General features: G+C 36.9%; 1 protein-coding gene across 19 annotated transcripts in view; it reads right to left on the bottom strand.

The window, feature by feature from the left end:
- The window catches only part of NCOA3 (nuclear receptor coactivator 3), an 89,395-nt gene that overhangs the window by 14,529 nt on the left and 60,511 nt on the right, over positions 1 to 14,355 (bottom strand). For 16 of the 19 annotated variants that reach the window (XM_021417113.1, XM_021417114.1, XM_021417112.1 and 13 more), the window contains 9 exons: positions 11,265 to 11,340; positions 8,018 to 8,125; positions 5,755 to 5,927; positions 4,191 to 4,291; positions 3,071 to 3,245; positions 2,333 to 2,521; positions 1,972 to 2,073; positions 1,024 to 1,164; positions 550 to 697 (listed from right to left, as the gene is read on the bottom strand). In XM_021417113.1, the coding sequence (XP_021272788.1) occupies positions 550 to 697; positions 1,024 to 1,164; positions 1,972 to 2,073; positions 2,333 to 2,521; positions 3,071 to 3,245; positions 4,191 to 4,291; positions 5,755 to 5,927; positions 8,018 to 8,115 (1,127 nt within the window). In that variant the 5' untranslated portion in view covers positions 8,116 to 8,125; positions 11,265 to 11,340. Of the gene's footprint in view, positions 1 to 549; positions 698 to 1,023; positions 1,165 to 1,971; positions 2,074 to 2,332; positions 2,522 to 3,070; positions 3,246 to 4,190; positions 4,292 to 5,754; positions 5,928 to 8,017; positions 8,126 to 11,264; positions 11,341 to 12,838; positions 12,925 to 14,355 lie in introns of all 19 variants that reach the window. The other 3 variants (XM_021417125.1, XM_021417127.1, XM_021417121.1) reach the window with 2 other exon arrangements.

Genomic DNA, 14,355 nt, shown 5'->3' with positions numbered 1-14,355 from the left:
GAATCTCAGCTATTCATTTTTCAGCATCTGGAGGTATTTTAATGCCAGAAGCAGAGAAATTCCCTCCAGAGAGTGGCATTTCAGTTATTCTTGCAATCAACAAGAAAAGGTCAGAGGAAGTGCTATTTAAGGTACATATGAATCATCAGTAATGCATCTGATGGGGTGGGCTGCTGTGTTTTTAACTGATCTGCAATTAAAAAGAGCAAGATAAAGCATGTGACTAAGCATTTCTACTTCCCGTGTTTAATCATTACATATGTTAAACTCCAAAAATAATGAACACAATGCAAGCCTCATGCAGAAACAGAAGGAAAAACCTCTCTTTTGACTGGGACTGTCATTCTGCCACAAAGGTAAATTCAGAGGCTATGTGCTGAACAAAATCTTAATCCCATACATTTGTAACTCTGCTTCCTGAACATTCTTGTTCACTTTGAGTTGTAATCAAAATGTTTTGGCACAATATTTTTTCCATGTATCTTCAACATCAGATATATTTTTAAAAGCTATGATGTTTAGTTGTCAAACAGACGCCAATCATTTCACCTTTGAAGGAAGTGGGTAGAGACAAATCCATGGCGGTCATTAGTTACAGGATTTCGAAACACTTTGCTCTTTGTTTGTGCTGTCACTATAGTTCCATCCGCTAAGGAAAAGCGATACAGTGGTGTTTCAGCATGACCTTGTGTATAAGCTGTAAAGGAAATAGAGAAATATCACTCCTATTTAAAAGCACAAAAATTGCTAATATGCACTCTTTAGATTTTCAACAAAATACCATGAAAACTATCAAAACAGGCACATTAGAACAACACAATCAGAGTAACTTCTGTCAGAATTCCTATTTCTCAAGAAGTCACCTTTCTTCAGGTTGTACATATGAGTTCACAGCAATTAGGATAACTAAAAATATGGAAAAAATGAACATAGGCAGAATTTTAGCATTTTTGTTTTTAAAAAAAAAACAAACAAACACAGCCAGTGAGAGAAGGAGCAAGGACAAACACTGCAGATTTTCACCTTCATGATAGTGGCGTTTGTTTGACCACGTCTGTCCATCGTTATGGCACAAGAACCTCTGAATACACCGCCGAATGGTATCCTCGAAGCCAGGCCTCATGGAAGATCGTAATGAGTTTGTGTCAATGTTGACAAGTTTGCCTGTTACAGGAAAGAAAATATGGAAGATAAACTCTTCGTAACTATACCAATTGCTTTGTATTAAGGCTCCAGTATCACCACTTTAATTTTTCAGCAGCCTAACACCAAATTTTGAGTACAAAGAAGTTACATTTATGAATCATCTGCCACACGAGAGTACACTGCCGCTTGCTAAAATATCAACATTCAAGGGGATTTAGGTAACGATACGAGAGGACGTTCAAACACCTACTGGTGAACGTCAGAGCTTTTAGAAAACATACAGCAACCTTGCCTCTGGTTACAGGCAGCCGAGGGATGCCCAGCCAGTACAATTCTCAAAAATACTGACCAGCTACATCCACAACTGAACATCTTAAAAATAAATTTAAACACTGAAAAGCCCCATATAGATTATCTGAGTATGTCAATTTAAACAGCATAAACATTAGCTCACTGACTGCAGAAAAAAACAAACATTCTAAAGAACACTAATTACTTTCAAAAATGATTTAAAATATTTCTTATGTGTCAATGAGAGCATAATGAAAACAACTCAAAATGCTGCCAAGTAAAGAAACAAGTACAAGTAATGTTTTATACCAACTTGCCAAACAATGCCATGCTAGCATATAGAAGGAAAATGTGTCCCATAGTTGTTATTACACTCCAGTGCCAACAATGGTATATTGCACAAAACAGCTGGGAACCTTGTTATGAATTCTGCTAGTTACTACAGATACACAATTTATTTACATACTTGGTCTGTATAAACCAAGAGCACATGGGCTAATACCTTAATACCTTCATCTTGAATATACTTCTCACCTGAAAGATCATGTCTGGTAATAAAGCTCTCTGGATTTGTTGAAAATACTCTTTCTGCAGTTGCGATACGACGTGCCACACAAATCATACAAGACTGTAAATCTGTATTTAAAAAGAAAGATTTTTCTTTCATTTCTCTCTGATTTCATTCTATTACATAACCTAAAAAAACAGCTGAAGAATCTTGCATTGTTTAATAGAAGAACATAAACAATAAGAATTTAAGTTTTTGTATTCAGTTCCTAATTCATTCAAAAAATGGATTCCATAAACTACATATTCCATCATAACACACACCAAATAACAAAAAGCTTTACTCAGAGATTTCATTCCTGCACAGTAATTGCACAGAATTTCCTACCTTCCCCCTCTTCCATCATAGCTCTTGGCTGAGATAAAGCAAAGCACTGCATTGTTTCATATCTCTGGCGTGTATCCTGGTGGCTGCCTACATCCTCCAAAAGATCATGAGAAGTTTTCACCATCATCCGACAATTAAATGTATGGCTCTTCTGTCTAGGTGTGTCATTGGTCCAAGCAACTCCATTCACTTAGAAGAACACAGTAAGAATTTATGGTGATTTTCAGATAAACTTCATGAGCAATTTTTCATAACTTAGATAACCTGTTGCTAGATTAGAGATTTTAAAGAACTGCAAAAAGCTTTCTGAATATACCATCGGTTCTTTAACTTGAGAATAGCAGGATTGTAGAACAAGGCAAACTCATTTCCTAGCATGACAATTACTTGAAGGAGAGCTGAAAAGTCGTTTCTTAAAAAGCCATATTTAAAACACAAGTAGTTCCCTCAGCTAGTCCTATAGCTTTAGGAAACATGTTCCTTTAGAATCTTTGCTTTAAGTTACAGGTAAACTGCAAAGGCTAAAGTACAGTGTTAAATTCCAGCACGTTTATTTCCAGTGTCGTGCTTCAGTAAGAACATACTAATACCTTTCAAGATTAATGTACTTTTGAAGTCAAATTTCCTTTGTAAAACTAGTTTGTTTTGTAAGGTCATCCATCACAAATTGGTTTGGTTTTCTTCTTCTGACTGCTTGCAAACAGCTTGATAACAGCATAGTATGTCAACTTCCATTACCTGAAGATTTAGGTAAGTTTTTAAGGAAGTCCTTCCGGTCCTCTTCATGCAAGATACCATAGACACTGGTATTAACCAAATCTTCCTGTTTATACTGCAAATACTGCGTGACATTTTCTGACACAAATACTATGTTCCCATCTCGATTTACAACGAACAGGAAACCGTCCAATGCCTAAATAGTAACACACCATATGAGACTGCATAATTCTGAACATAATTCAGTTTAAAAACTTCACAGGTGCTAAATGCCAAGTTATAATACATGCATTTATTTTCAAAAGTAGAAATGAATTTTCACACTTTTCTGCATAGAAAATGGAATGCGTTAAGGAATGGTTTCAAAATCCAAAATCTGTCTGTTCATTTGTTATTCAACTGAGATTTGTCACAGTGATAACCAGCCTTCCGGTTTTATTCTTTATCTGGAAACAAGATAATGAATTCATAACATTATTTCCATAGCTGGCAAATTGAAATAATAAGAAATTTAGCAGAACAAGTGATGAAAATACTGTACTTTCTTAAATGTTAAGGGAATTTCAGAGTTTTTTTTAAAAAAGTTTCAAAAATGCTTTCTAATGCACTTTATGGGACTGATTTTTTAGGCATAAGGAAAAGGTATCTGCTATGTACCTTTTTTTTTTTGCTTCTTTTTTCGATTATTCTTAGATTAGCTTACTTGATAGCAACATTTGGTGAATATGCTCCATGTTTTAGAAATAAAAAGCAATGCATATCACAGATCCCTATTCCTCATAAAGCCTCATCCTTCATTTTAACAGCTATCCCTTAAAGCAACGGAAAAATATTCCTTGTATTACTAAGCACAGCTTTAGTAGTAATTTACTAATGACTTCTAGAGAAAGCAAAGAATATAAGAAAAAGCCAAAGGCTATTTTTTTTCTTTCCTTCCACGGACTATTTCAGTGAAATTAAGAAAACACAATGGATTTTAACTCTGACCCTTTCAAACACTTCTACTATGTTTGAAAGGGTCAGAGATAAAATGTTCTTTTATACTATTTCACTATAGGATTGCAAGCTCTACTGTAGTAGTTTCAGCCGCTCTAAGTACTTATTTTCCCTGGGGACTTACTAAGTTCTAATTTGCACTTGCCTGTAGTAAAAGAGGTCCCAAGGAGTCCTTATCAATAACTCCTTGACCTGTGGAAGACACATCAGCTTTCTGAACATCATCATCATTGGAAACTGCTTTTCCTGAAACCCAGAAGATGTATTTCAGTAAAGCAACATTTCATATGAAGATTACATTTTTAGCAGTACAAGCTAGATTCTGGGAACAATGTGAATAAGGGCAAAAAGAGAAGTACTAATGAGAGACAAGACCTCATATTAGCCGTTGCTTATGACCAGAATAAACATCATGGCTACATAATGTCAAACTTTTGGGATCATCTGGCTGATGGATACCCAATGATTTTCTCAATGGCCTTTACACACGTTCCTTAGCACATCTCTTCTTGCTGGTTTTATTTTGATTATCTCATCATCACTGGTCACAGTCTACAGACGCCATCACCACTGTTCTACAAAAAGCCTTTGGCTCCTATTAATGTGTACACATGTGTGTGCAAGCATGTGCATACGTATGCTTGTATATACATATGCATATACAGATAAACAAAATTACATTTTAAGAATCAAAGCATCCTAAATAAATAGTATGACTGCAGGGGGAGGTGCAACAATCATCCACATCAGGCAGTAGAATTTCAGAAAAGTAGTAAACTTTGTTCTGTGGATTGTGTACTAAAACATAATTAAATAATTATTACATTAATTATTGCATTCGATTACATTCGAAAAACCCTAAAAACAGAAGTTAAGACATCTTTTCAGAACTGTCTTAACTTGTCTCTAAAACTGGCATTATCACTTGATTCCAAACAATAATTTAATGCCCAAAGGAAATACGTACACATGACAACCTACAGTCATTTGAAATATAGATACAGAAATCTATATAGTCATTTGCAATATGTACATATTCCATCACTATGCACTTTTTTTTTGCATGTACCTTTCATATTATACCACTTAGGTTTACCCTCACTGAAAGAAATTAATGAAATCTGATGTACTGGTATTTTCTCCTTTGTTTATTTAATTATATTCTGAATATATATACTATACCAGAGACAAACAGGTAACTATTTACAAAGCCTGTTTTAGAAAAGACAAAGAAACACAAAAGGAAAAAACAGCAATAAAAATCAGTACATCTGTTGAGAAGCATCCTCCCTAAGAAAGTAGGTCTTTCTAAAGACAATTTTTGAAAGCACTGAAGTCCCTATGAGCACAAAGTCCCTTAACATGAAAGGCAACTGTATTTGGTATACTGTACCATGAGATGGTACAATACCATCCCTACTTAGTTTCACTGGGGACTATCACAAGCCTGACTAGTATTTTCAGGAAACTGCTTTAAAGGCCATGCACAATTTTAAAGCACTGATTTCCAGTAAAAAAGTAATGATATACGCTTACTTTTAAACAGCAAATTATTTAAGCCACATTAAGACTTTCACTTAAACCAAACCTTTATGTATTTTTCAATTATGTGCTATTATTAAAACAGTACTGAATTTCCTGAGTTACTACTGCTTTGAAAAAGGAATCACAAGAAAATGAAATTGTTTTATTTTAACAGGAAAATGTACCTTGCTCCTTTATCTGTCGAATCTGTCTCACCGTTTCTTTTAAAATAGCACATTTGTCTGGTTTGACATTGAAATTGTCAATGTCACTCAGATTAGCAGATATCAGTTCAGCCAGCTCTTCAATGTATTTGCTTTCCTGCTCACGTCGACGCTTCTCACCACTGCAGGTCAGACTGCAAACCAAAAACATTATTACATATATTCCATCATACACAAAAGCTGTGTTCACACCATGAGCTTCAAAATACTTCTCCTAACACCTACCTATTAAACCTAGCTGGTAGTCACTCCAGCAAGAGTAAATCTGAAGGGCATTGTGTGCATGCTTTACATTGTTGTTTGTTTTTTTTGTTGTCCAGTGTTTCCTTATGTTGTGATTTTTTTTTTTTTTAAGTCCTAATTTATCTTAAGAGGATATGAGAAGGTTATTCAGCTAAAAAAAAATCCTCCTGTCATTACTCCTTGCAGGTAACTGTAGAGAGCAACGCAGCCTCCCACCAACCTCTTGTGCAGACTAAACTGTCCCAGTTCCCTCAGCGGCTCCTCATGATTCCTGTTAAACCAAACTGGCCCCAAGACTGACCCCCAGGGAATGCTGCCAGTGTCCAGCTGCCAACTGGACTGAACTCCATTCACCACTCTTTGAGCCTGGCCAGCCAGTTCTTCAACCAGCAAACTGTGCATCTGTCCCCAAGCCACGAGTAGCCAGCTTCTCCAGAATACTGCAAGAAGCAATGTCAAAAACTTTACCAAAATCCAAACATCCACAGACCTTCCCTCAGCTACTAAGAGGATCATCTCGTCACAGAAGGAGATCAGGTTGGTCATGCACAACCTGCCTTTCATCACTCAATTGTACATGCCATGTAATAACATTCACGATTCTCTGCTCCATAACCTTCTCTGGCACTAAGGTCAGAATGACAAGGCCTGTAATTCCCTGGATCCTCCTTCCTGCCCTTGAAGTTACATCTTCTCACCCCTGGTCAGCTGGGATCTATTGAAAGTGGCTTGATGAGCACTTCCTCCAGCTCCTTCAGTACACTCGGATGAACTCCATCCAGCCCCACAGACTTATGAATGTTCAAATGACGTAGGAGGCCACTTAAAGTTTCCCACTGGATTACAGGAGCGTCATCTCACTCCCTGACACCATCTTGTGGGACTGGGGACCCTGAGAACTGGCCTTACTAATAAAGACTGAAGCAAAAAAAAGGCATTAAGTACCTCAGCTTCATCCTCATCTTTCATCACGACATTTCCTCTCACATTCAATAAAAGATGGAGATTCTCCTTAATCCCCTTTTGCTGCTGATGCACTGATAAAAGCAGTTTTATTGTCCTTTACACTAGTCAAACTGAGTTCCAGTTAGGCTTTGACCCCTCCAATTTTCTCTCTGCACAACCTGACAACAGCTCAAGAGGTCATTCTGAATTGCCTGCCACTTCTTTTGGAGTTCATAAACTCTCTTTTTCTTCCTGAGTTCCTGAAGAAGCTCTCTATTCAGCCAGGCTGGTCTGCTCCCCAGCTGGCTTGACTTTTGGAGCATTGGGATAGCTAGTTTCTTACACGATGGAGGGACAGCAGCTAAGTATATAAAAGGGAGAGATATCGGTACACGTCTGGTAGTTCGGTGAAACTGGGGACTGTTTAAAAAGGTTTTACTGCGCAGGAACAAGAACATAGAAGGCCAACAGAGAACCATTAATGTGTGGCAGAAAGGAACAAAGTCAGAGGGAGACTGAAAACTGAGTCTCTCAGATAACTGAATTTCTGATAGATTTGAAAAAGAAGCAGGAAGGCAGCATGGAATGCCAAAATTCAAGACAAGACTGCAGAGATCTTGTCTGGAGAAATGCAAGTCTAAAAAGCAGTGAACCTACTGCAGTGTTCTGTGGCAACCATAACACCTGAAATGAGATGTGCCAAATCAATTAGCAGAGGTAAGATGCTGACTTTGTAATTTCTGTGAAGTAACAAGCTTTTCTTCTTTAGCCTTGCAATCACAGCTTCAAGCAGTGAGTCCTTACACATTCACTCCATTAAGATTTATGTAAGTCTAATTACTGTGTGTCGTTCATAAGCTTTGGCAGATCTGCAAATAACAGAATAGCTGGGCATTCTCACAACAAAATTAAGCCTAAAGAATTTTTCAATTAAACAAAATGATTAGTTAGAACTCACACTAAGTTGCAATGAAAACTTGAAAAATATTTTTAAAAATCCATAGTACAAAAAGCAGAGAAGACTGTATAAACTCACCTTGCACCTGGAGTATCACAGGGCAACGGCTTGCGTTTCCTTGACTCATTGGTCAAGCTATCCAAGGAGTTTTCTCCTAATCCACTCATCCTGACCATACATCAGCAACTAAAAGTAATAAAATAAGAATTCATTCAATTTACCATTTCTCCAGGGTAAAAGCTCTTAAGTACAGTTAAAGCAGCAGTTACATGGTTTGAGGCTGAAGGAAAACATACTGTTACACCACTAGATGACAGTATATCGTCAGATAACAGCAGGAATAACATTTTCTTCAAATTAAGCAGCTGGATGAAGAGCTATTCATTTGAACAAGTAGTTTCAAAAACATGTTACATAAACAAACTATGAACATGCAAAAAGCAGTTAATTGTCTGAAGCTGACATCTGACAAGAACTTATGACTCACAAGGTCTTATGCCTACAGACCTCATGCTGAGGCTGAGTTCCAGAGCTGGTGACAAACACACCCCACACTGGGGCTTTCCCCCCACCCCACAGCTGCATTCCCAGTCCCAGAATAACGCTGCAGTGCTGAGAGCTATTGCGGAAAGAGAGCTCAAAATATGATAAGGCTTGAGGATGGCTCAGGAAGGGTATGGGCACAGCAAAGATGTCAGAAGCCAAGAGTAAGGAAGAAAGATATGTTAAGTAGTTGAAAAATACGTTAAAATAAATAAAATATGTTAAGTAGTTGAAAAATTGAGCTCGGCTAGCTCAACTTTCAGCATTTCTGTGGAATGCAATTTGGCTTGCATCAAATGGGAATGCCACTTCTTGTTTAATATTTGCCTGTATTGACAGGTTTTGAATTCACAACAGAATTGAATAGAAAACAAAGTTATTACATTTTGTCTGTGAAACATGATATACATCACAACAGTTCTATTTAAGAAAAGCTTTTAGTGCATACATACCAAGAGTGCAGGAGGAAGGAAAACATGTTAATTGATGCAGCTTCTTTTCCTTCTATTGCACTCAAGTAGGCTATGGGAGCTTTCTCCATCTTGAAGCTGCACACACATTTTCCTTTCCCTTTCCCTAAAAATCTTCTCTTCTCTATGAGCACCTTTACAAGTTGAGAAGGCACATAATGTCTAGAACAACTACAACTGCTTAGCTAAGGAAATTCTAGAAGCTTATTTGCAATACATATAGATTTACAGTACAAGTTGTTAACAGGCAAACCAATTTTCCTGCAGCGGGAAACCTTAGCAAAAGAAGCCATTATTGAGTAAGTTAATAATGAAATAATTCATCAGTTAAAAGATACCAGATGTAATGTTTATCTGTTAAATATGAACCTATAATTTCTAATGGACTATTGAGTTTTTCAAAAGAGGCATCTAGCCTTTAGGGTGATTATCTGGGGGGGGGAGAGGGAGGGGTAGATGTTACCCAAGTGCAGAAGAAAGCTCAGAAATGCAGCATTTAAAAGATAATATTTTTATGCATTTTTTTTATCACTAAAAGCATTTTTAAAAATGAACAAAGCATTATTTCTGGCTCTCACACCTGTAACATTGGCTAGATAGCTGGTGACATAGACTCCTCTACTACTTATGCTGCACAATTTGATTGAAAGTATTTTCTTAACAAAGAATTACACAGTGAAATTTTTCTTACTTGCTTTATGAAAATAAGTGTATAAGCTAGCTTAATCTGAATCAGTTATTACATAAAACGAGGAAAATGGAAGATGTACAATTTTAGATAAGTATTAATTACCCAAAACATAGGAAATATAATCTTTTGTCATACAATATTACTAACTGAAAGCTAGATATGACATAATGACTTTCATGAAAAATCTGACAACTGTTCTGCTATTTTTCTACCAAGTTGCAGGTAAAACTCAAAGTGTAGATAATGAAACTAATACATAAAAAGATAATTAACAGTGGGACTGAATTATGAACCTGAGCTGCAAGTATCAGCATGGTGTTATGTATCAGCACATGGTGTTATGTACTTTTTGATGAAATTTGTATGCAGGTTTGTGCTTAAGATGCAATAAGCTAGCACAGATTATTATATGTGAGGAGGAAAGAATGCTGAATATAAATTCTATCCTGCGACAACTAGATTTTTCTAAAATGTATCTGTCCCTAGTTTACATAATTTATAGACAGAATTACTTGGGATTGCCTAATTTTAAAGCCAGGTGTTTAATGATCAATAATTCCTACACATATATTAGAATGTTTAAATATCTGCTAGTCTGAGTTATCAGAACCAGCAAGGATTCATGATTTCTAAATTCAAGTGCCCATCACAACACAGAATCCTTTACTCATTTCCACGAAACATTTGTTAAAATTAAGACTACACTCTAGTTAGCTATTCAAAACAGCTGGTAAGAAGACATACCTTGCTCTATCCGATATGATTTTTCAAAAGATATTTGGAAACATATAGTCCTCGCTCTCACCAAGTAATTTAGAAAGGGAAAGATAAAACTGAATGGAAAAAAATATGACCAGAGCACTCTAAAGTTCATACTTAACACGAATGTGAGAAAAACCAAGACTTCACCAGTAGTTTAAAGTCTTCAAAGTGAAAGACATTAAATCCACTGCTTGCAGCAGTACTGAACTACTACATACTGATGTTCCTACATCCACCACTAGAGTGGAACCAGAGGCAGCAACATTTGGAGAAGATGCTCCTTACTTCCATGATTATTTGCAAATACTAAACACTAGAAATGGTTTTGCAATACAATAAAGTCACCTTTTCAGAAATAGACTTAAATTTTATGTAATTTTTCTCATTCAGCAAAAAGGAGAAAAAAAACAAAGAATAACAAAGACCTTCCTGCTCATCAATAACTGTGTTTGCCTCTAACAACTTTTTTTGCTGTAATAAACATATGTATTCATGGCATACAGCACACTGGGAAGCTCTTATGTCTGAGCTGATCTCTTGTTTGAAGAATTCACTAAGGAAAAAGCATAAATTGGCTCTTAGCATTCCCCAGAATAAGCCAATTATCAAGAATTAAATCAACCAGTCCTTTTCAATGAATCATGAAGATGATTTGAAATTTGTTTTTAATTGTATATAATTTTAAAGTATTAAACACTCTTAGACATAATTCAGACAACTTTTTAAGATGCCAATTGTAATGAACTGGTTTACACTAAGGAAAGTCCTAAATATTTAAATGTAATTTGGTGTAAATAAAACTAAAGAGGTTCCATTCAGCAGCTTCCTATTCTCAGTGAAAAACATCTCTCTTACTTACCTGACCTTAACAAACATTCAAGCACAGGATACTTTTCACAGGGTCCCCAGAATCACAAACCATTTTAAGTCACATCCTGAAAAACAAAAAAGGCTTTACATGGAAAAAAAAAAAAAATTGCTGTCTTCTCAATTTTTTTTATCCAATATTCTTACTAAAATAACCAAATATTCACTATCCATTTACTGTAACATGAAAGGAGTTTAAAACTCATTTGTGTTAACTGTAAATGCCATCTCTGGTATATGCCAAACAGCTAAAAGTCTGAACTGTAACATCACAGATGCCACCAGTAAGACAGGTTTCCTTTCACATAGGAACAGAAAACACATATATTTTTTCCTTTAGGGGAAATGTAAAAAAAAAAGTTGATGTTTAATCTTAGTAACTTAAAAATCAAAGCACAAAAAACTGCAGCCCTAAATTAATTATTTTGTCAAGTGATGACTGGCAAGCAAAAAGCTCAGTGCTCAGCCATTCTATGTCAGCTTGAGCAAGCTGCTTTGTACAGAACTGGTACACGAGAATAACAAACTGTTTTCACAGCTATAAACACTTGGTTTTCTGTTACCCTGCTTTCCTACGAAATTCTAGGAATGATTAATCCATATTGCCACGCATTTTATAGAAGGTATGATTAAGTGTACTAATTAGTGAGACTCCGGGTCTCTACAGAGAATTACGGTAACTTAGGAAAAGTTTCAAACAACAGCTGTGTGATTGAATTGATTTACTGAAAATTGCTGAAAGCGCTACGTAAAGCAGAGGCTGTTCAAGCTAATTAGAAAAATAAATTGCTCTTGGGAAATATTTATGAGACATTCACATGTAGGCACACACCATAGTCCTATACCAAATCAAGAGTTTCAAAATGGATACTTCTAGTCAGACTACTTAATAGGTAATCACCAGTAGGCAGGTAAAGGAGTTTTATCCAAGGAGCTCAGTGCTTAAGAAATTAAACTGAAGCTTTTCACATCAACTGGTTGCATTCGCATTCATCTGCTGCTTTAACCATCCCTCTGACAATGCTGACTGTAGCTTTATTTGTATGTACTGGAATTACCAATTAGAAGGCTGATTAACAATGTGGTCACATAAGAGTAAGTAAGCATCAAGAGTAAATTGTCTGCTAATTAAAGACTTCTGTAGCACCATTTTAAGCTGTATCAACCTCTGCTAATCACAGAAACCTCAACAAAATCACGCATACAAAAAAGGAAAATCAAATGAAATCCTAAGGTGCAGTATCAGAGACATTCGTCTGGATGTGAGAGAAAATTAAATCCTTTGGCTGCTGATTCCCATGAAAATGCTGAACCAGTTGTACACCACACTCAGCTACAGCTCGCCATCCAGCTTCACCAGGATGCTCTCACGCCCAGCAAGGGCTACTCACTGACATTTCTAATGGACTGAGTTTATGAAACAAAAAGGAAGCCTCAGTTACACTGACTGCTGAGTGTGACGTTAAGCTTTCTCTTCCTCAGATGTTTAGAGCAGCATCACAAACTGACAAATGAATCTGTGCAGGAATGGAGGCAGTTCAACAGCATCACAAACAACAGTCTCACCAGGAAGCTGAGCTAAGCAGGAGAATCTGACAGCAGAACCACTTGGAAGCATGCGGAAGAATGAAGACCTCAAGGATTCTGTATGACTGGAAATGCAAGGGGAAAGAGAGGAACCCTGAGAAAACAGTACGCTGAAAACCCCACAGAAATCTTAACATTACCTTAACTAGTTCTAGAATATTCCCTTTCTATTCCTCTCAAGTAAAGATTCATTATATGGATGTAAATATTCAAGCTGCTTAAAAAGAAGATGGAATACAACTTCCCAAAAAAGCATTGTGGTGAAGTAACTGTGAAGAAAGCTTCTGAAGAAGCCTACAGAATGGCCCTTGAAGGATTTGTAAGAGCATCTAGAGCAGTATTTGCATGACTATGGTCCGGTCACCCACTGCAGACAGTCATCACTTGGGAGCTGTCATCTAGCAGGACAGCTCCCAGCGTTCCCAATTCCATTCTGCAGACCAGGACTGAACTAAAGCCAGCTGAAACAGAAATGAAAATCTTACCCAGTAGCCCAAAAAAATTTGAAACAAATTTTGCCATACATCAAAAGTAAATCAGACCACAAGTTACTATCACCACAAATGAAACAGGATATTAAAATACCATAGTAAGTCATTACATTATCATCTACAACGTCTAAATGAATAATAAAATACATCCCTCTTTTTCAACAATACATCTCCTGCTAATGAAAGCCCAAACTCTTAACATAGTGCAGCTGACCATTCAACGCTTCTCTACTCTAAACCTTCTCCTTTCGAGTACAGAGATTACAGCCAGCTTTGTAACTTTCTAAGTGTAAAGAACATCTATATCAACAGCATTGTCCGTCCCGCTTCAGCTGAACTAGAGCCACTTAACAGAATGCCTGCATGGAAGCAGAGTCACACAGCAGGCGAATGCCAGCCTCACAGTGTGACTCTGCAGAGCGTGGCACTGGGCTCTGCAGAACACCTCCCCACCAGCTCTGCCCATGCCAGTACCAGTGCCAACACATGAGTGCACGATTTCCTGTCTAAAAGCTGTCCTACTAAAAAGTAAGGCTGTTAAACAAAAACATCCTTCAGTGTATTTCGATGTCAACGAGCTCAACACACTGACCTTCAGTTCATTTCCCCACTTGCAGGATGAACTCAGAGATACTCAGCTTAGCCCATGCAGAGACTGGGCATCCAGCACAGCCCAGCTATCAAATATGAGCATACACATGGTCAATCCAATTTTTAAAACACAGCACAGAAAGATCACATTAGACTTTGGATGGAATGGGTAGACAATAAGCTGTGTTATGGTACACAGCACAGAAGTAACAATATGACATATTCAGAGCTGAATGTGCCAGATACAGCAAACAATGGTTACCTTTAGAAAGAGATTTAAAGAGGAGTATGTCTTCCACCCTCTTTAAATGTTTCAGAGAAAATTAATATGCTTGTTTTAAGAGGAAATCAAATATACTACACTTGAAACAACAGTTCATTAAAACAACATCTTTTTAAATCTCGGGGGGGGGG

This window comes from Numida meleagris, chromosome 19, assembly GCF_002078875.1.
Source record: "Numida meleagris isolate 19003 breed g44 Domestic line chromosome 19, NumMel1.0, whole genome shotgun sequence".
Lineage (NCBI taxonomy): Eukaryota > Metazoa > Chordata > Aves > Galliformes > Numididae > Numida > Numida meleagris.
Note: the sequence above shows the minus strand (reverse complement) of the source record. Positions and strands in the feature narration are given on the sequence as shown.